This window comes from Condylura cristata, unplaced genomic scaffold (genome assembly GCF_000260355.1).
Source record: "Condylura cristata isolate star-nosed mole 26May11 unplaced genomic scaffold, ConCri1.0 scaffold00030, whole genome shotgun sequence".
NCBI lineage: Eukaryota > Metazoa > Chordata > Mammalia > Eulipotyphla > Talpidae > Condylura > Condylura cristata.
The window spans coordinates 19,391,562-19,410,143 of record NW_004567131.1 but is presented as its reverse complement, the minus strand read 5'-3'; the positions used below and the strand labels follow the sequence as shown (position 1 = coordinate 19,410,143).

Genomic DNA, 18,582 nt, shown 5'->3' with positions numbered 1-18,582 from the left:
GCTTTTAAAATTGCCCCATTGGGCCCTCTCTGGTGCTGCAGTGGGTTAAAGCACAACATTAAGCAACTAAAGCCACTTCAGCATGAGCTCGATCCCGCCCCGGGAGGTGACCCACATGGTGCAGCAGACCTCTCCTGACCGCCCGCTACTGCCCTCAACAGTGTACTTCATTGGTCTGCCTGTTATGCTCCCCACTCTGTCTCTGGTGGAGGCTCTCACTGCCCCTGCACCTCTGGCCTGTTACCCTAGTTCTGTGTGCATAAATAAATAAATCTTTAAAAAAAAAATTTTTTTTTTTTTTTAAATTACCCTATTGCTTTTTCCTATGAATTACTTTCTTGTCTGGTTATTCCCACTTGGGTGGTTAGAATTTTTATGCCAGATTCGTCTCTCTCCTCAAACCTGGCCACATATTACAGTCACCTGGAGGTTTTGGTTCCCATTCCATTGCAAGGCCCTCACCCCCAGAGGTTCTGACTCCATTCATCTATAGTAGGCCTGGGTCTGGTGTGTCAGTTTCCTTGGGTGCTTATATTGTGCAGTGAGGGTTGAGAACCACTGCTCTGTATGAAGTACTCAACCCTCTTGTGTTTTGTTAAATCCACAAAGCATGGTCAGAAATTATCACCAGTAAAGGGAAGAAAATGCAGAACTCAGCACTGACAAACATGAAAAACGGTAAAGATAGGCTCACAGATGCCCAAGCTGTACTTCACAGCTATGTTGCCAAACAACTCTGAGTGCACTCTAGCGAAGCAGCTTTGAGAGCATGGCCTCACTTGACAGGCCCAGAGCATCCTTTGTTTGTATTCATGAGCTACCATATGTGTTTTGGAGTACTAAGTTGAGTCTGGTGTCCACCAGTTCACACGGTGAGGCAAATTCCTGACACAAAGGCTGAGAATGTTGGCAGTAGCTTCTGGAAGCAGATGGGTTTCTGCCTGTGATTCATATGGCTCATTAAAACCCTGTGTTTTGGGCCCTCTGGGGTGGCACAACAGGTTAAAGGACAGCACTATGAGCTATCTGCAGCCACTGTCCTGACCTTCCCGCTGGCTCCCCTCAGCAGTGTATTTTAGTACATCTGCTGTTCTGCTCCCCACTCTGTCTCTGGTGAATCCTCTCACCCCCATGCACTTCTGGCCTGTACCCCAGTTCTGTATGCATAAATAAATAAATCTTTAACCAAAAAAAAAAACCCTGTTTTCTCCCTGCAGGGCAAGGCCAGTTGTGACAGTGGATGCCCAGCTTCTGCTGCACCCAATGATTATAAATCTTGAAAATAAAACTTGCGAGATCCCAGGATTTCTGACACCTGTGGCCTGGTGAGTATATGCTTCTCACACAAGAACACCTGGGATCTCATGAAAATGCAGCCATAAGTTCAGATTCATTCAGTCTAGATCCATAAGTCTGAGGTGTGGCCTGAGACTGCTTTTAAAAAGCTCCCCAAAGGTGCAGACACTGTGGGTCTGTGCATACAAATTAAGTGGCAAGTGGTTTGTTTCTCCAAACAAAAAAAAACGTGATGGTGGATGGTGGTGGTGGTGGGGTCTATGACATGATGCTCATCTTTTGCTGTTGACTTTTCACATGAAGATTATTTCTCCAATGTCTAGATTCCAAGTGAGATGAGAAACATAAAAATATTAGGGGAAATTCTCAGTGAAACATCTCTCTTTTTGGCTACTTGATAAACATTTACCAAAATTAAAAAATATAATAAAACTACCTCTACTCTCACATTTGCATATGCTTATGAATGCCACTTTTCAACTGTATATGTATATATAAATGTTCTCTCTTTCAAAATTGTTGCAAAGATTTTATAGCCCCATGCAACATTAAGTGAAATAAATTGTTCAGGACACAAACACTATTGCATTTATACTTTCATCACAACTATGTCAAACACAATCTATACAAAGAAAAAGAGCTTTAAAAAATACTAAAATGTTTAGAGTAGCTCTTTTTGATTGGAATCATAGGTGATTTTTCTCTATTTACATATCATTATTTTCCAATTTTTTTATATTAAATATACATTATTTTATAATGGATAAAGTAACCTATATAAATTCTTTCTCAATATTTTTTAAAGAGTAGGCTGATTCTTTTAGATACATCATTTTCCACGGTCTCCTGTGATTGAAATGCCTTATTTTGGATAGTTTTGAAAGCAATTTCTCTCTCTTTTTTTTAATTGTCAAGCTTGGGTTAAATTACTCAGTTTTCTATGCTGAAAACAGATGTCGGTTTTGAAACTTAGTATATGCAATTAGATGGAGGTAAACATTATAAAAATAGAGATTTCTGTGCCCTGTACTTTTGTGACCATGATTTCATTATCAGGAATAGTGATAGCATCATAGTTCCTTTGCCTAGACCTTAGGAGAACATGGCTTATTCAGCCCCAACAGTGTTCCCGGAGCCTTGTTATCATCTGACAGGACTATAGAATGAACCCCAATTTTAACAATCTGGAGAAAATGTCACTTTGTTTCTCAATATTTATATCCTCAAGGAACATCAGTCTGTCCCTACTGGATAATAGGGTATCTCTTCTGACAAATCAACAAATATTTGGAGTGTTTGAAAATCACCCTCATTTTCTAGAAGATGTGGTTTAACTCAATATGTTTTGTTCCCGAGAATACCAGAATGCAGAACAAACCCGTCTTGACCAACAGGCGTTATTTCTGGCTGATTTCAGTGTGTTTTTAACAGCCTTCTGACGGGAGTTCATACCAGAGTCAAAACCTTTGAGAGTGGGGAGTGGGGGGCTGTGGGGAGGGGTGGCCAGTAAGGAGAACCCTGAGTGAGGAATCCTTTTAAAAACATCCTTTGCTGGGAGCTCCCAATTTGGAAAAACTTCCTTCAGCAGCTTTTGAAAGTAGCTGGGAAATGCCCCGAGCACATTTTAAAATGATTTAAAGCCATAAAATATTATAATGAAAACCTGATCTGAGAAAAAATTGAAAGAACCAGCATCTATTCTTAACTGTGGCATGATTAAATAAACATGAAATGAACTGTGAGAGCTACTTGGGTGCAAGTATTAAAGCTTTAGTATTTCCCCAATAATACTGTATTCACACATTCATTACCGAATGGACCGACTCTTCTTGTGTATGCGGCATGTCTTATATATCAAAATGTTCATTCCACTATATATATATCACTTCTAAAAAAATTTAAGGAATTTCTAGTCCTTTGAATATTTTCATAAATTTTAAGTGGTTTTAGCAGATTATGAGACCTGGGTTTTTTTGTGGAAAAAATTTTTTAATTTATTTTTTATTTATTTATGCATACAAGAACTGGGGTATGGGCCAGAGTAAGTGTGGAGGGTAAGAGGATTCAACAGAGACAAAGCAGGAAGCAGAATAGGTAGATGGTCTGAAATACACTGCTTATGGGAGCATCAAGTGAGACAGGAGAGGTCTGCTGCGTCATGTGGGTTAGTTCCCTAGCCGGAAAAAATTTATTTTTACATTATAGTTATATATATAACCATTTATACAATTATAAAATTATATTTAATATTATTTTTGAGGCATTTCTTATTGTATTAAATTGTATTAAATCACATTATTATTATTTTTTCTTTTTTTAAAGATTTATTTATTTGTGCATACAGAACTGGGGTACAGGCCAGAGGTGCAGGGGTGATGAGAGGATTCACCAGAAAGAGAGTGAGGAGCAGAATAGGCCGACTGTTGAAGTACACTGCTGAGGGGAGCAGCGGGCAGTTCAGGAGAGGTCTGCCACACCATGTGGTCACCTCCAGGGCAGGCGGGAATGGAACTCATGTGGAAGTGGCTTTAGCTTCTCAGTGCTGTGCTTTAACTCGCCACGCCACCAGGGAGGGCCTCACGCATAATTAAATTTAAGATGTAAGTTGTTATCTGGGCAAATATGTGATGTATACATTTGTACTTACTTATTAGAATCTATGGCACACATTTTCTGAAAGATGTTTCATTTTCACATGCAAAATATTGAATGACTCAGAATATTAAAAGATAAAAAATTAGCAGCTGGTTCAGTCTAGAATGTTTCTCTTTGATACTTTTTAAAGTTATTCTAGGAATTTAGCTCAGTTTTTCCAAATTGATTGGAAGGCATTTGTTGATTTTCTTTGCTGTAACTTTTGTCTGTATTTGATATAACCTCATATTGTACATCTGAAAACTATTACGCAAACTCTAACTGGGAAACCGTTTTTCACTTCCATCAATGTAAATTTCTGTGTCTTTCAAACAGCTGTGCAGTTTTATAAAGATTCTGCTACTGGCTTTTCTAAATAAAGTCCATTCAAAAGATTAATATAATTGACATTTGCCAGTCCGAAAAATAAAAGTGAAAAATTTTCACTTTAGAAATGTAAAAATCTATAGTTTTCCATTTTTCTAACCTGAAAAACTTTTAAGATATGCCTAACCTTATGTAAAATCTGATACACTGAATTGATCAAAAAAGTAATTGCTTTGTATGTTTAGATGTGTTTCTCATTTATCTTGTTCTTTCTCCATCATTCATGGCTATGGACGATACATACCATATATTCTTGATATCCCACTGTATCACAGAAGTGTTTTTCAATCACAGTTGAATTGCTTTAGGAATAGTCTTAGAGGATTTGTAGTGTGTTGTTCTGCTTGCTGACATAGCAGAATCACTATACACAGTTTCATTTAAAATTTATGGTAAGAGGGACATAGGTTGATTTAATGTTTTTTGTTTCAATCAGATCTACTCCTTTTGACTATTTTAGTTTGACAATTTAACTACTTTAGAATTCTAGTTTGGCATTTCAGTAGTAATTTAATAATAGTTTACAGCTTTCTCTAACATCTAAAGTATGCTGTATGATGAGGTTTAGACCTGTGAGTGAACCTAACCCTGGTATATAAAACACAATGTAGATATGTGCATGTTAATATATAGCATAACAGCATAACATAGCATAGTGTAACATAATGTAGTATTTTTTCTAAATTCAGAAAGAATATTTACTACCACAAAATTTTGAGGTTTACTTTTTAGATCAGAATAGGTTGTTTAGAAACTTATAATTCTTTTCTGCTAAGAGATATATAAACTAGCAGGTTCACGTTGGAGTACTATTATTAATAATCCAGCATGTTGTAGCAGTTACATTAAATTTGTATGATTCACTTAATGATATCAAGGTTACAGAAAGGGGGAATGAAAAAGGAATTATAGAATAACACTGTCATATAATTCATAAATCCGGAGTAACTTTTCAAATGATTATATCACTTGATCTTCTCACAAAGAGGAAATAATATTCATATTCATAGTTTTAATCTAGTTCTTTTAAAAGATTTCTCTTGAATTGTTTGTGTTAAACAAGATACTATATCTAAAATTATTTTAATTTACATGTTGATATTTCAAATAGCAGTTTATATTATTTTGAAAAGCTCATCAGCTTTCTCTGCTATTTTAACACATGACCAAATATTTCCAAAAAAGTTGGACACAGGACAAAAATTCCAATTTTTAACACCAGACCCTGATGCTAAATTTAAAAATGTGATTAACTATTCTATTCGTCTCTCTTGAATAATTCTAATTGAAGTAGAAGTGGGCTGGAAATTGTGATTCCTCCGAGGAAATGGTGCAAATGCTTGCAATAGCAGAGACATCCCGGGAAACTCTGACTTAATGGCATGTGGCAAATTATTTACCCTAAAGGGAGACATTGACTGAGGTCACGGTAGATAGATGAATCCCAGATGTGACACATTTTCATTATATTTGACACAGGAAGCTGACACATAAGTAAAGTATGATTAGGGATTATTCACTTCTTTTGGATTCTGTAGAAATAGTCAAGTCATGCTATAATATTTTACTCACAAATATGTTAAGACTGTCATTAAATCATACTTAAGTAGTTTCATGTATGTTTACTTTCTTAGAAGTATGAAAAAGCCCCATCTCAAATGCAGGCTGTTAGGGCTTGACATTTTTCAGAAGGGAGGTGAGCACCTTCAACAGTCAGAGACAACTGGCTAGTCTCTCATTCTCTCAATGATCACAGCTCTAAATTCAATCATGTATAATCCCCGGCAGACCCTTCCCTGGGTTGAGTTTAGAACATGTTCAAGGCAAAACTGTGAAGTCTCTGCTACACTTCTACCCTCTTTTATTGTCTACATGCACCATCTATTATTTTCTCCACCTGTCTTGAGAGAAATCACTCCAAACTCCTCATGTTTTCCCTCTTCCACTCCCCACAAATTAGCCTTAAATTCTGCTCTCCTTCCAAACAGAATGGGGTTATAGGTTAATCATGTCTTTGTAGTCCATGCCTCTTAAGATTAAATCCAAATTCTTTAACATGACTTTCAGAATCTACCCAGTCAGCATGGCCTCCTCCAGCTTCCCCACCTTGCTCTATGCTCCAATCTTACCAAGTTTCTTCAGGTTCCTCAAAGGAAGAGGATGTTACTTATATTCAGGCTTTCTACCTAGTGGTTCCCCCACTGCCTTGCCTAATTCTTCACTCTCTGGCTCATGGAAGATATTCATGTGTCTTTATTGAATAAAGGTAGCACATAAATAATCCATTGATTAACTCAGTTAACCTCCAGTAATACTATAAAGTACTACCTACATTTGTGATGTCACCTATTTTAATCATATTAGTATTGTCTAACATGGTGGAGTGGATGGCTAGAAAGATATTTACTTATTTGTAATAAGAGACGTATAGAGAAAAATGATATATTTGTTTTATCTGGGATGAGGTGAAAATTCTACTTCAGATTCAAAACTGTATTAACCAATAAATTATTGATTATTGTTTTCCATAGCTTTTCTTTAAAAGTATGTGCTTCGGTAGCAGGCCAGAGTATTTCAGATACAATTGGTGAGTGTGTTTTCCTTTTTTACATTCAGAAATTGCTACATTAAGAAATTCCAAAATAAGCATTTTTCTGCACAGATCATAAAAAAAAACTTTTAAAGAATATTAATACCACAATTTCAGTTGACTTTATGGCATCTTCTACATAAATATGATTTTAATTATATTAATATTATCTATAAAAATTAATATGGGGGACTGACTGTATAAAATAGTTCCAAAACCAAATATTTAGCATGGTAGTATTTTAGAAAACTCTTTTTCATCTCATATATTGTTTTTGATCCCAACTATAAAAAAACAAATGTTTCCTGAATAAGCAAGTTGAAACTAGAATGTGTCTTTCAACTAGAGCACTACACTCAGAATAGTATCCCTCTCCTGATTATATTTACTTTATTTCTGTCCTTTAGGTCTGACTGCCGAGGTGCAATTAGATTCCCTGAAACAAAAGGGAGCCATTAAACGTACCCTCTTCCTTGATAACCATCAGTCACATCTGGTCTTCCCTCTCCTGATAAAGCAGCAGAAATCCTACCAATGCCGGGACTTTGTTGTTTACCTGCGTGTAAGTGTTCACAACCACTTTCCTGAGCTCTGTGTTCAGAGCATACTGCAACCACTTTTTCCCACTGAACCATCACAATCATCTATGTAGATCTGTATCTATTTTCATTAATTGGAGGAAACTTTCTTGTAAAACCATACACTCCCCACTTGAGTCTCCCTTAAGCCAACTTAATAATGTGTTCTGTTAAGTCCTAAGGTTTTCTTTTCCTTCTGACCATGATCTTGATAATGGTCGTAACTCAAGTGGTTTTCATTTCTAACTACCTCCCCCCAAAAACATGAAAGTTGAAAACAATTTATCTGAATTTCTGTCCTGTGTGAGGATGTTTGGCCAGATTTTATCAAAGTACATTTCATAGCCAATTTAGGAAAATGTTTAGGCATTCAACCTTTATTAAAAATAATGTATAATTATATTTTAAAGCAATGTATTTTTCCAGTAACTCCAAAACCAGCCATGAAATAAAAAAGCCAAATTATTTACAGTACACTTATTCTGTCTTCTGTTTAGCTGTGAGATTATTTACTTTTTTTCATTTCCTGTCCTCTGAGAAGGGCAAGGCAAGAGGTTCACAACCCACTCTGGAATAAGCTGGGTGCACGACCCAAGCTCTGAGTCCCCACAGCTTAGCATGCCCCCTACACAGTTTAGAGAGCTCCTGTGTGCTCAAAGCTTGCTGCTGGGCTAACCCTCACCCCAGGGGAATTCTGTTTCTTTTTCTGAGGGAACTTCAAATGTGCTGAAGGTTCACTGGCATTTGTGCAAGAGTGTTTAGTTTGAAAAGAGAATGAAAGAGGAAGAGAGCAAGATGCTTTCTTTGAGCACATGAGGACTCATAAATTCTGCCAAACTCATGAAAATTAAAATTCCAATTAATGACATTCATTGAATATGTAAGTACAATTTTTATTTTGCAACTGGAACATCTGTGTGAGTTGCTGAAGATCTGGAGGATCTGAATATTCCCTCTAAAAGGATCTGAATATTCCGCTCTAAAGGATTTCATCTTTCAAGTTATATTAAGTCAAATACTACATCCCACATCAGTGAGGGTTACTCTATGGCTGCTCTCGTGACAATTACTTCATCATTTATTTCCACTGACTAGTCGGATGTTCCCTTCCTTTCACAGACAGCTATTTCACAGAACTTTTCTTGAGCTTGTGATTATTTTCTCCAGGATGAAACTGAATTCCGAGATAAATTATCTCCAATCAACATTAGCTTGAATTATAGTTTGGATGACTCCACCTTTAAGGAGGGTCTGCAAGTAAAACCAATACTGAACCACTACAGGGACAATAGTGTTAGTGAACAGGTAGGTCACTGATATTTTTGATGGTATATTCTCAGTCAGGACCTGGGCATTGCTCCTATCACCTTAAGATGAAATCCAGTTCCTTTTGTTTTCATTCCTGCACACAACCTTGTAAGATTTGAGAGTTTCTCCTAACATGTTTCCAAAACACTGCATCATTGTGTTTTCGGAAGCCCGTCCCCTTGTGCAACCAAGATTTAATTTGTTCAAAATGTGGCTTTAATGGAAACAATACAGCCCATAATCCTCCAAACATTTCCAGAGTAGCATTCTTTACAGGATTTCAGTATGAATTAGAAATGGGCTAATATGTAAACTAGCCTAAATTGGGAGGTCACTGTCTAATATTGGATTTCTAGCTAGGTAGAGGTATAGAAATGAAAGCTTTGGTTTAATTTGTAAAATCAAAGAAAAAGGATGTGACTGAGGTTTTCCAAGGTTATTCCTCACATGTATTTGCACAACATAGGCTCACATCCTGGTGGACTGTGGAGAAGACAACATGTGCATTCCTGACTTGAAGCTGTCAGCTAGACCGTAAGTTTAAATAAATAAACGTGTGCATTTTATCTAATGGAATACAGGTGTTTGTTTAAAACTTCTCTGGAGAAAGTATACACTTTCAACTACTATTCAAAAACACACCGCATGAGATTTTTTAGCTCGACTACACTTTGGGTTAGCCTGTGGTTTGGGTCACTTCTTTGTCATCGGTGTCAGGTGACACACCCTACAATTTTGCCTGAGCTGTTTCATCTTTCAGCAAAAGTGGAAAAAAAGTGTTTTTGTTCAGAGTAAACTCATCTGTGGGGTGGTTCAGGTCATGTTTACTTGCCTCAGTCATGTGGGCAAAGGATTCAGATAGGCTTGTTCTTTTACACCTGAGCAAAACCAGCTTTTGCAGCATCCCTTGACTCAGAGGCATGCTTAAATTTGTGGATGCAAAATAAAATTTAATTGGAAAGAAAATGTAATGGCACCCCATGGAGTAAAGCAGAAGGTTCCCCAAATCAGTAAGACTAAAAGGACTTCCCAGTTGTCCATAGGGGAGAGTCTCTGGACCACCACTGGTTATTGCACTGTGTTACAGGGTGGAAAGAAATGGAACTAAGATGTGAAACATCCTGTGGTGGAAAGAGCAAATTTGTGCTCATTTCCATCCCAACGGCTGTCTCACTGCCAGAGTTTGGAATCTGCTTGATAACCTCTACATAAGCTTCACAATTTAGCCAGTGTCCAAAGCAATAGCTTCAATTAAGGACTAAAAGTAAGATAGGTACTAACAAACATTGGTTCAATTTGAAGTTTGGGGTGAGTTAAATTTCCTTAAACTACACAAGATCTTATATTTGCCTAATTTCTTCCTTTTCATGTCTCCCCCTCACTTTCTAAACCATCTCTCTCCTTTGTCCTCACTGCACAATTTCTTCCTTTTGGATGTTTTCAGTGATATTCTAGAGTTGCCTCATTCTGGCTTGGGAGTCAATTGTTAATTTTCAGGAATTTTTGTTGACAGTTTGCTGAATGTCTTGGTAGACTGAAATTGCCCATAGTGGCAGGACTTACATCACTGGACTCAGCAAATGCTACAAATCAGTACTTTTTTTTTTTTTTTTTTCTCTTTGACTCCTGGTTGTTAGACATTGACCAGCACACCACTGGATGTTTTCCTGTCCTTCCCATCCAGATACAATTCTCTTGATTCTTCCCACTGCCCCTTCACAATGCATCCTCTTGCTTTTGTCCCAGTCTTGCATTACCACATTTTCTTTCTTCTTCTCCTGGGAAACTCCTTAAATAACATCCATGAATCCAGAGTAGCACCTAATAACTCTTTTAAAACTGCATTTTTAGAGATAAGCATCAGGTAATCATTGGAGATGAAAATCACCTTATGCTCATGATCAATGCAAGAAATGAAGGAGAAGGAGCTTATGAAGCTGAAGTCTTTGTGATAATACCAGAAGAGGCAGATTATGTTGGGATTGAACGCAGCAACAAGGTAATGCCCACAACTTATTTGAAGTACTAAAGAGCTAGATCTATTTTCAAGCCAAAGCAATATACATCCCTTTTAGCTGGTAGTTTCTTCCTAAATCAAAGAAAATAAAATGACACCTTACTCTCTTAACCACGATAGCAATGAGCCAGGAAGAGGGATCCTTATCTTTCTTGGCTATAGAGGAAAGATAAACTGGCCCAAGTTTGAGAGGTGAAACAAGGAAGAAAATACAACTGGCTGAAAGAAGAAGCTTACTGAAGTGATATATCAGCAAACTTCCCAGTTAACTCCCACCCTCGCCGACTTTCAAGTCTTTGTTTTCAGTGCTGTATGTTTCAGGCAGGGCCGGGGAGGTCTGGTTTTTATTATTGCTTATGGAAGAAGGTCTGACCAATCCCAGCTGAGCACAGATAACAGCCAAGGCAGGCAGTGGACAGGAAACACATTCGTTTTTCTTTCTTCTTGGTACATCTTTTTGGGATTTGAACCAAGAAAATCCAGGTCCTCACCATTTGCCTGTCCTGCACTGCCACTGTTTATTAAAGTGACATGGATGTCTTTCCTTATCAGAACAGGGACTTCCCGCTCAGAGTATCTGCATGTTCTGCTGTGTTTTTAATCACATGGTTTAGAAAACCATTAATCATCAATACATTCTATAAAAATAGAGAGAGGACCTTGGTTTCAGAATTACACAGATTTCACAATTAAGGTTGGACCAGATTTCACATTCTCTAAGTCTTCACTGTCCTCGACACAAAACTACGCACATTGTGTATTTCTGAAATTCTTGCTGATGGATTTGCTCATCTCATAAAAATTTGTCAATTATCTGCAATTTGCCAAAATCCTCTACAGAGGTAGCAAGAAACAGGTGTGATGTTGGCATTTCAAAATGTAGGGAATATAGAATTCTCTATTTTCATCTTTAGTCTGGAAGTTTAAGTTTTCATTTTTTTAACTTCTCAGTAAAAAAAAAATTAATCTGGATTGTAATAACCAAGTATCTTTGACAGTTGTGAAATCATTAGGGATTTCCACTTATAAAATATATAGGAAAATATCACATGTAAATACTTACATGCAAAATAAAACATAAACAAAACAAGTTCAAGTATGTTATTTCTTTTTTTTAATGTTCTAGGGTTCCACTCGTATTTTTATTTCAGTTCCCTTATGTCACTCTACTCCCACTTTGCTAAACAAAGCATCTGTTCTAACACATTCTTTGAATAAAACATCCCATTTACTATTCACTTTGTTGTACAGAAAACATGGGTGAGCATTTATTATTTCTATCTTTGACTCTAAACATAACCATTCATAATCTTAAATGAGTCCTTCACTGTTTTTCCTCCATCCATTCCCCTGGGCAGAGGTTTAACTCAGTCTTTGAATTTTACACCACCCAGCCACATTTAATTTCTACTTAGTTTCTAAACAGTTTAAAATTTGTGGACTTTTTCATTTAAACTCAATTCCAGGGTTTTGTTGTTATTGTTGTTTATTTTGTTTTTAACAATTTTCTCTCAAGGGGAAGAGTATTAGGGATTATCTTCTTGTGAGCTTTTGTTGTTATTGAAAACATTCATCTGTTTGAATATAGATGCTGCTCATCTCTTTTTTTTCTGGAAACCTTAATTGAATAAGTTAATTTTTATAGGAATAGACCAATATACTTTACTTTATCATCATCATTATCATTATAAAATGCAGGTCACATACCATTTACCATTTTAAGCATTTTTAAGTATAGTTCGATGGCATTCAATACATTCACATTAGCCCAGAACTTATACAGCATCCCAAATTGAAGCCCTGTTCATTAAATACTAAGCACTGTTCCACTTTCCATTTATATGGATTTGGCTATGCTTGAGACCTCATACATACTTCACTTCTCTATCTCACACCCCCTTCCATTCAGCATGCTGAGAACTAGACTTTTAACCTCAAGAGAACGGCACCAGTATCCACCAAGTTTCTAAAGCCTAAATTAATACTGAACTTCTCGAGTCCGATATCCTTTCCCATCTAACTGCTGTGTCATTGCATTCATCCAGGCTGCCCTGACCTTTTCCTGAGATTAGTCCACAGTCTCATCATTCACCCAGACCCATCCCTCCCACTTACCACCCTCCTCCCTCGAGTCCCTTCCCAGCAAAGGAATTCTCTTTCTAAAATGCCAGCTTGTCATTCTCTTGATTAAAATCCTCCTAGCTCCCTACTGTTTAGGATAAAGTTCAAATCCCTAAGATGGCTCATGAGGTCCTTAATTCTATCACTGCTGTTTACTCCTGCAGCCCTAGCATCCCAAATTCCTACTTTTACCCCACACCCAAAATTCTAGTGGGACTGAAGTTCCTTTCAGTTTCTGTAATGCCTGAGCTCTCTAGCCTCAGAGAGCTTGCAACCAACCCATTCCGTCTCTCTGACACATGTGCTCTGCCTCATCCTCTTATTAATCTATTTTTTCTACTTATTCTTTAAGACAAAGCTTAGTAATTTTTGAAATATTAATAAATATTATTACAGTAGTAAATAGTATTACTGCTAATATTTATTAAGCAATTGCTGTGCTCTGGGCAATGATCTTAATTCTTGCAGATATTTAATTTACTTAATCCTCATAACAGGTTTATAGAGATATGGCAAGATTATTATCCTCATCTTATAAACAAGGGAAAATTCTCAGGAACATGCCCAAAGGGAAGTAACTATTATTTAGCAGAACTAAGATTGGACCTTGAGCTGCTAGATGTAGGTCCCTGCTCTTACCCACTGAGCTATGCTGCCTCCCATCAGCTGAGATGTCACTTCATTCAGGAAGCCTGCAGATTGCTTTAATCCATGTGCTTGTCCTCCTGCTACTATGAATTACTCCTGTTATATCACTTAGAAAACTGAACTGTGTGTTTCCGCTGTTGGATATAACTGCTTATCATTACTTACTACAATTGTATAAGACTTGGAAATTCACTAAGAAGGGATTTTTTATATATATATCATATTTACTCTAAGAGCTATAAATGGCTTAGAATAAGACTATCCCTTGAAAAGTTGAGGAAATTAATCTAGAAATATCTGGAAACCCAATTCTCATTTCCATCACTCAGAGAGAGGAAATAAAGGTTAAAAAAAGAAAAGGGTGGAGGGGCTGGAGGAGAAAGATCTTTGAGTGATTTGAAAAAGCTATTTCTAGAGAGCTGGAAAAAATGTACATATAACTTTTAACCTTTAGATAAGATAAAGCTATTTACTATAGAAAATAAATCCTTTAATCATTTTCAAGGGACACATGAGCGTATTTTTAAGTTTTAGTTGGGTTTTTCCTCCTGCTTTTAAGACTGACTTAATAATCCCAGCACAAGAGATCCAGAATGATCAGGATTAGGTATGACTCCTTAAAAACTTGAATACATGCTAGAGCAACCTTTGAGAAGAGAGATTATTACCAGTGTCTTGAAAATAAGTTTCTTATTTCCTGGACTGAAATGTCTTTCAGGTTATTTGAAAAGAGCATGTATTAAATGGTGCCTCTAACTATCAGTGATTCTCTTCTTTCTCATTTGTCAAACAGTAAAATCGTTAACTCTTAGTAGAAAATATCATAGAGCCGACAAATGGATAAATGGTCCTCATCTTGGAAATCTTCTTCCATGGGTTTCTCATGGGACAAAAATCCCCCAAAGCTTGCTCTTTTGTGAAAGTCCTCACTTTGCAAACTTATCTCTGGGAATAAGGGTGACAGGTAAATATATTAGTAGCACTTAACAACTTAGAATGGAATAATAAATGATCACATATAGCTGTCACAAAAAGCAAAACAAGGCTATGGGGACATTAGGTTTTGAAGTATGGAAATGGCTGCAAATGGAAACCAAGATGTGGATTTCCTGGCATCAGGAGTAGCATGAAAACTGCAGATGTAACTGTGAGCAAAGAACAAGCATTCAAAGACAAGTCTTTTCTCCCACCGCTCATCTGGTGTAATCTTGAGACCTTCTCCCGCATCTGCTTTCCTAGTACCTTCTCAAGCTTGAGTTATATGCTCTAATGACAGAATATAGAGGGGAGAGAGAGATAGGAAACTCCTGATATATTTAAAGTCTTCTCTTAAATATTTAGAAAATTGGACTTAGATTGATTGCATAATCTCAAAATGTGGAGCAGAATTTGTGTTCAAGGCAACTCTCTTGCAGCTATTTCTAGAGGGTCATGCACTATCTGTATGTATTACCATCATTTGCTTTGGGAAAAAAATTTGTTTAGATACCTTTAATTGTTTGTGATCTCCATATCAAATTTATCATTGATAACAGTGAAAATAATTTCTAAAGTATTCACATGAATACTAAACATTTTCTTCTTTCTCAATTAAATACAATAAAAATGTTTACCAATGCAACATTTTTCTTTCTAAAATTCAACTTTAATCTCAAGTTCTTCTTCTGATGGTCACAAATTAACTTGGGTCACAGTTACTCGAACAGGTATTTGGAGTCAAGAGAAGCGTCCCTCACCCAAGGCATTGGTTTTGTGACAGGATGTCATTTATTCTGGCCTTGAACTCCATGCTGATGTTCTTTTCCATTGCAGGGATTACGACCACTGAGCTGTGAGTACAGGATGGAAAATGTAACCAGAATGGTGGTGTGTGACCTTGGGAACCCCATGGTGGCTGGAACAAATGTAAGAGAAAACCAGAGGTTCTTACTGATTTTGTCTAATTGAATCTTAAAGAGAACTACTGGGAAGTTCCCCAATTAGCACTTAGCAACTTGGCACATAACAACTAAAACAAATTAGGCAGGAAATTACCAGGGTGATGGAATTCAGCATTTTAACTGACACAGTGAAGATAATGTGAGGTTAAAATATGTATATATGTCTCTCTTTTGATGTTACTTTTATGTCTTGTAGTCACCAGAAATCTAAGACAGCTACTTTTTTTTACAGCCAATTTTTTTCTTTGCATTTCACCACCAGTTTTTTTTTTTTAATTCAAAGACATCAAAAAGGATTTAAGAAATTATATAATTAAAGATTTTAGCGGCCCTCCCTGGTGGCGCAGCGGGTTAAAGCACAGCACTGAAAGCTAAAGCTACTTCTCCAGGAGTTCGATTTCCGCCTGCCCTGGAGGTGACCACATGGCGTGGCAGACCTCTCCTGACCCACCCGCTGCTCCCCTCAGCAGTGTACTTCGTCAATCTGCCTGTTCTGCTCCCCACTCTGTCTCTGGTGAAGCCTCTCGCCCCTGAGCCTCTGGCCTGTATCCCAGTTCTGTATGCGCAAATAAATAAATCTTAAAAAAAAAAAAAAGATTTTAGCAAAGACAATTAAGCTTTTATTTTTGATATGCCTTCCCTATGAAGATCATTCATGGTACTTCCATATTAACATATTAGCAAAATCCAGTTTTTATTAATAACATTGTTTCACAATACTGGTTGCTTCAGAGGTACCAAGTCACCCCTCATCAGATGTATGTTATCACACCAGCACACCTACCACCCAGGCACCCAGAGTCTCCACCATAGTCCATAGTCCCCTTCACCCCACATTCAAGTTTTTGAATCAGCTTTCCATGTCTATATTTTCCATACAACTTACTTAAAGAATAATACAGAAAATTGTAACAAGAAAAAGAAAGGATTAATAATGATCTGTAACAAGCTTATGAAAGAATAAGGAGTTATTTTCCTCCCTTTTTCTAATCTTTGTTTCTAGATTTAGAAACTTTCATGTAGGATTAGCTGTGGATGATAAATTTATTTTAGGCAATTGCTGTTTAAGTATATGCATAGTAACTAATTATAATAATACCACAGTGGAAATAATTATTTGACAAGGTCATAAATCAGAATTTCTGAAATCTATAAATACTATATAAATAAATATTACTTATGCTAAGAATATGTATTCCTCTATTTTTAAATGAGGTGTTTATGATTATCAATGAAATAGGCTTTTTGAAAAAAAGTTCATGAAAATTTATACATAATTGCATAGGTTTGTATCAGAACAGTTTCCCAAGATATAGTCCAGAATGCTAAGCCCTTGAGTTAAACCTTTTGAAAGAAGTTCTATGTCATTATTGAATATCATCTTCTCCTTTGGAGATTCAGGTACATATGCAGAGTAGCTATTCCCAGTTTAAACTTTAAGATGTACTAAAATAATACTTTGCATGTTTACACTGTAATTAACTCTATTCCCTTAATCTTGGGTTTTAAAAATGTACTATGTCTATTAAACTCACTTCTTGTGTAAAAAAAAAAAAAGTATTTAAATGAAAGATAAACTTTGTAACAGATTATAATTAGCTAACATTCATTGACTGACCTCCATGTTATAAACCCAACTGGGACACTATTTTTATGTTATCTCATTTAATTTTCACATTAGCCAACAACCCTATGAGTCAGGTATTTCTTCTACTTTATGGATGTGGAAACTGAGACTCAGAGAAGTCAAATGACTTGCCCAAAGTCACACAGGCAATGAAAAATAGAAGTAGGATTCAGTCAGGTTTACACACAAAAGCCCATGACCTGTCCAGTCTGCAACATTGTGAAAAGTACTTGGATAAAATCTAATGAATAACAGATGAGTTTTTAAAACAGTGTCAGGAGAGATAAAATGGGATGTCTAGGCTAAGATATTAGAACATTTTTCATTAGAATCCTTTTATCTAAAAGCTAATAAATCCTTCTGCTAGTTTTCAAGAAAAAAATCCAACCACTTAATTTGATATGAAGAGGTCTACCCAAGGTCAAAGAAAAATGAATTGACGTGATGGTAATGGTAATAGGATCTGTAGGTAACTGGCTGCTCAATCCTTTTTCTCTATTAAAAGTGTTAAATATAGTCCAGAGACCATCTACAATAATTAATAACTAAGGATAATTATGGAACAAAAATTGGCCACAATTGTCATTCAAAGTGGAGGGTAAATATGGCAGTGTGGTCTTAATCATGAATGTACTTATGAGAAAGGATGTTAGTTCATTTTACCAACAAATAATCTTTAGAAGTCAAGGAAGTAAATTGTTTGTATTCGTTTTATCTCTCAGGTCTATAGCAGAGGAAACCTAATAGCTTTCTTATCTCACCCTTTAATGCCCTTAAGCCATCAAATTTTATTGCATTCTGGTTTGTTATAAAGCACTTTGATTTATTTACTTCTTCATTTTACACTTTAAAAAGAAAATTCTCAGTGTATTCTAATAAAATTCCAAATGCAAAAGCTGTTCTAAATATTAAAAAGCATCATAAATCACTGGGAATATTTATCCCAAATTCCAATATTTTAAAAAATAGTTATCAAGTAACTCATTAATTTAACCTAACAAAGCATTCAAAGTAGCATTCAAAACTTTACTTTTGACTTGTAAGCAGTAATGTCATTTTTATATATAATAGGCTTAGCAATATAAAATATTTATATACCAACAAAATTCACTAAAACTTGAAAAATCTCTCAGGCAGGAAAATGAAAAACAACTCTGTTTCACAAAGCACTTTACAATCAATGCCCAGATATTTGGTGTTTGGTTTAGGTGGGTCTTGCTAGTGAAAAGTTTTCGACCTCCATTATACCTTCAGCCCATGCTAAAGAGTGAAGAATAGCAAAAGGCAAACTTCATCACAATACAGTAAGGTGCGCATCACTGTAAGTGTGTGAGCAATGGCACGCTCTTTCTCATCATTTTTCAATCATTTCAACATCATTCCTTCTATGAGGCTGGTACAAAGCTAGTCAACAATATCGAGTTGCAAATAAACCA

The 18,582-nt window shown here is 36.3% G+C and overlaps 1 protein-coding gene across 1 annotated transcript in view; it reads left to right on the top strand.

Moving 5' to 3' along the window:
- The window catches only part of ITGA8 (integrin, alpha 8), a 134,647-nt gene that overhangs the window by 71,735 nt on the left and 44,330 nt on the right, over positions 1-18,582 (top strand). The window contains exons 16-22 of the mRNA XM_004691269.2: positions 1,218-1,325; positions 6,849-6,904; positions 7,315-7,469; positions 8,653-8,790; positions 9,260-9,327; positions 10,645-10,792; positions 15,392-15,484. Coding sequence (XP_004691326.2) covers positions 1,218-1,325; positions 6,849-6,904; positions 7,315-7,469; positions 8,653-8,790; positions 9,260-9,327; positions 10,645-10,792; positions 15,392-15,484 — 766 coding nt within the window. The remainder of the gene's footprint in view (positions 1-1,217; positions 1,326-6,848; positions 6,905-7,314; positions 7,470-8,652; positions 8,791-9,259; positions 9,328-10,644; positions 10,793-15,391; positions 15,485-18,582) is intronic.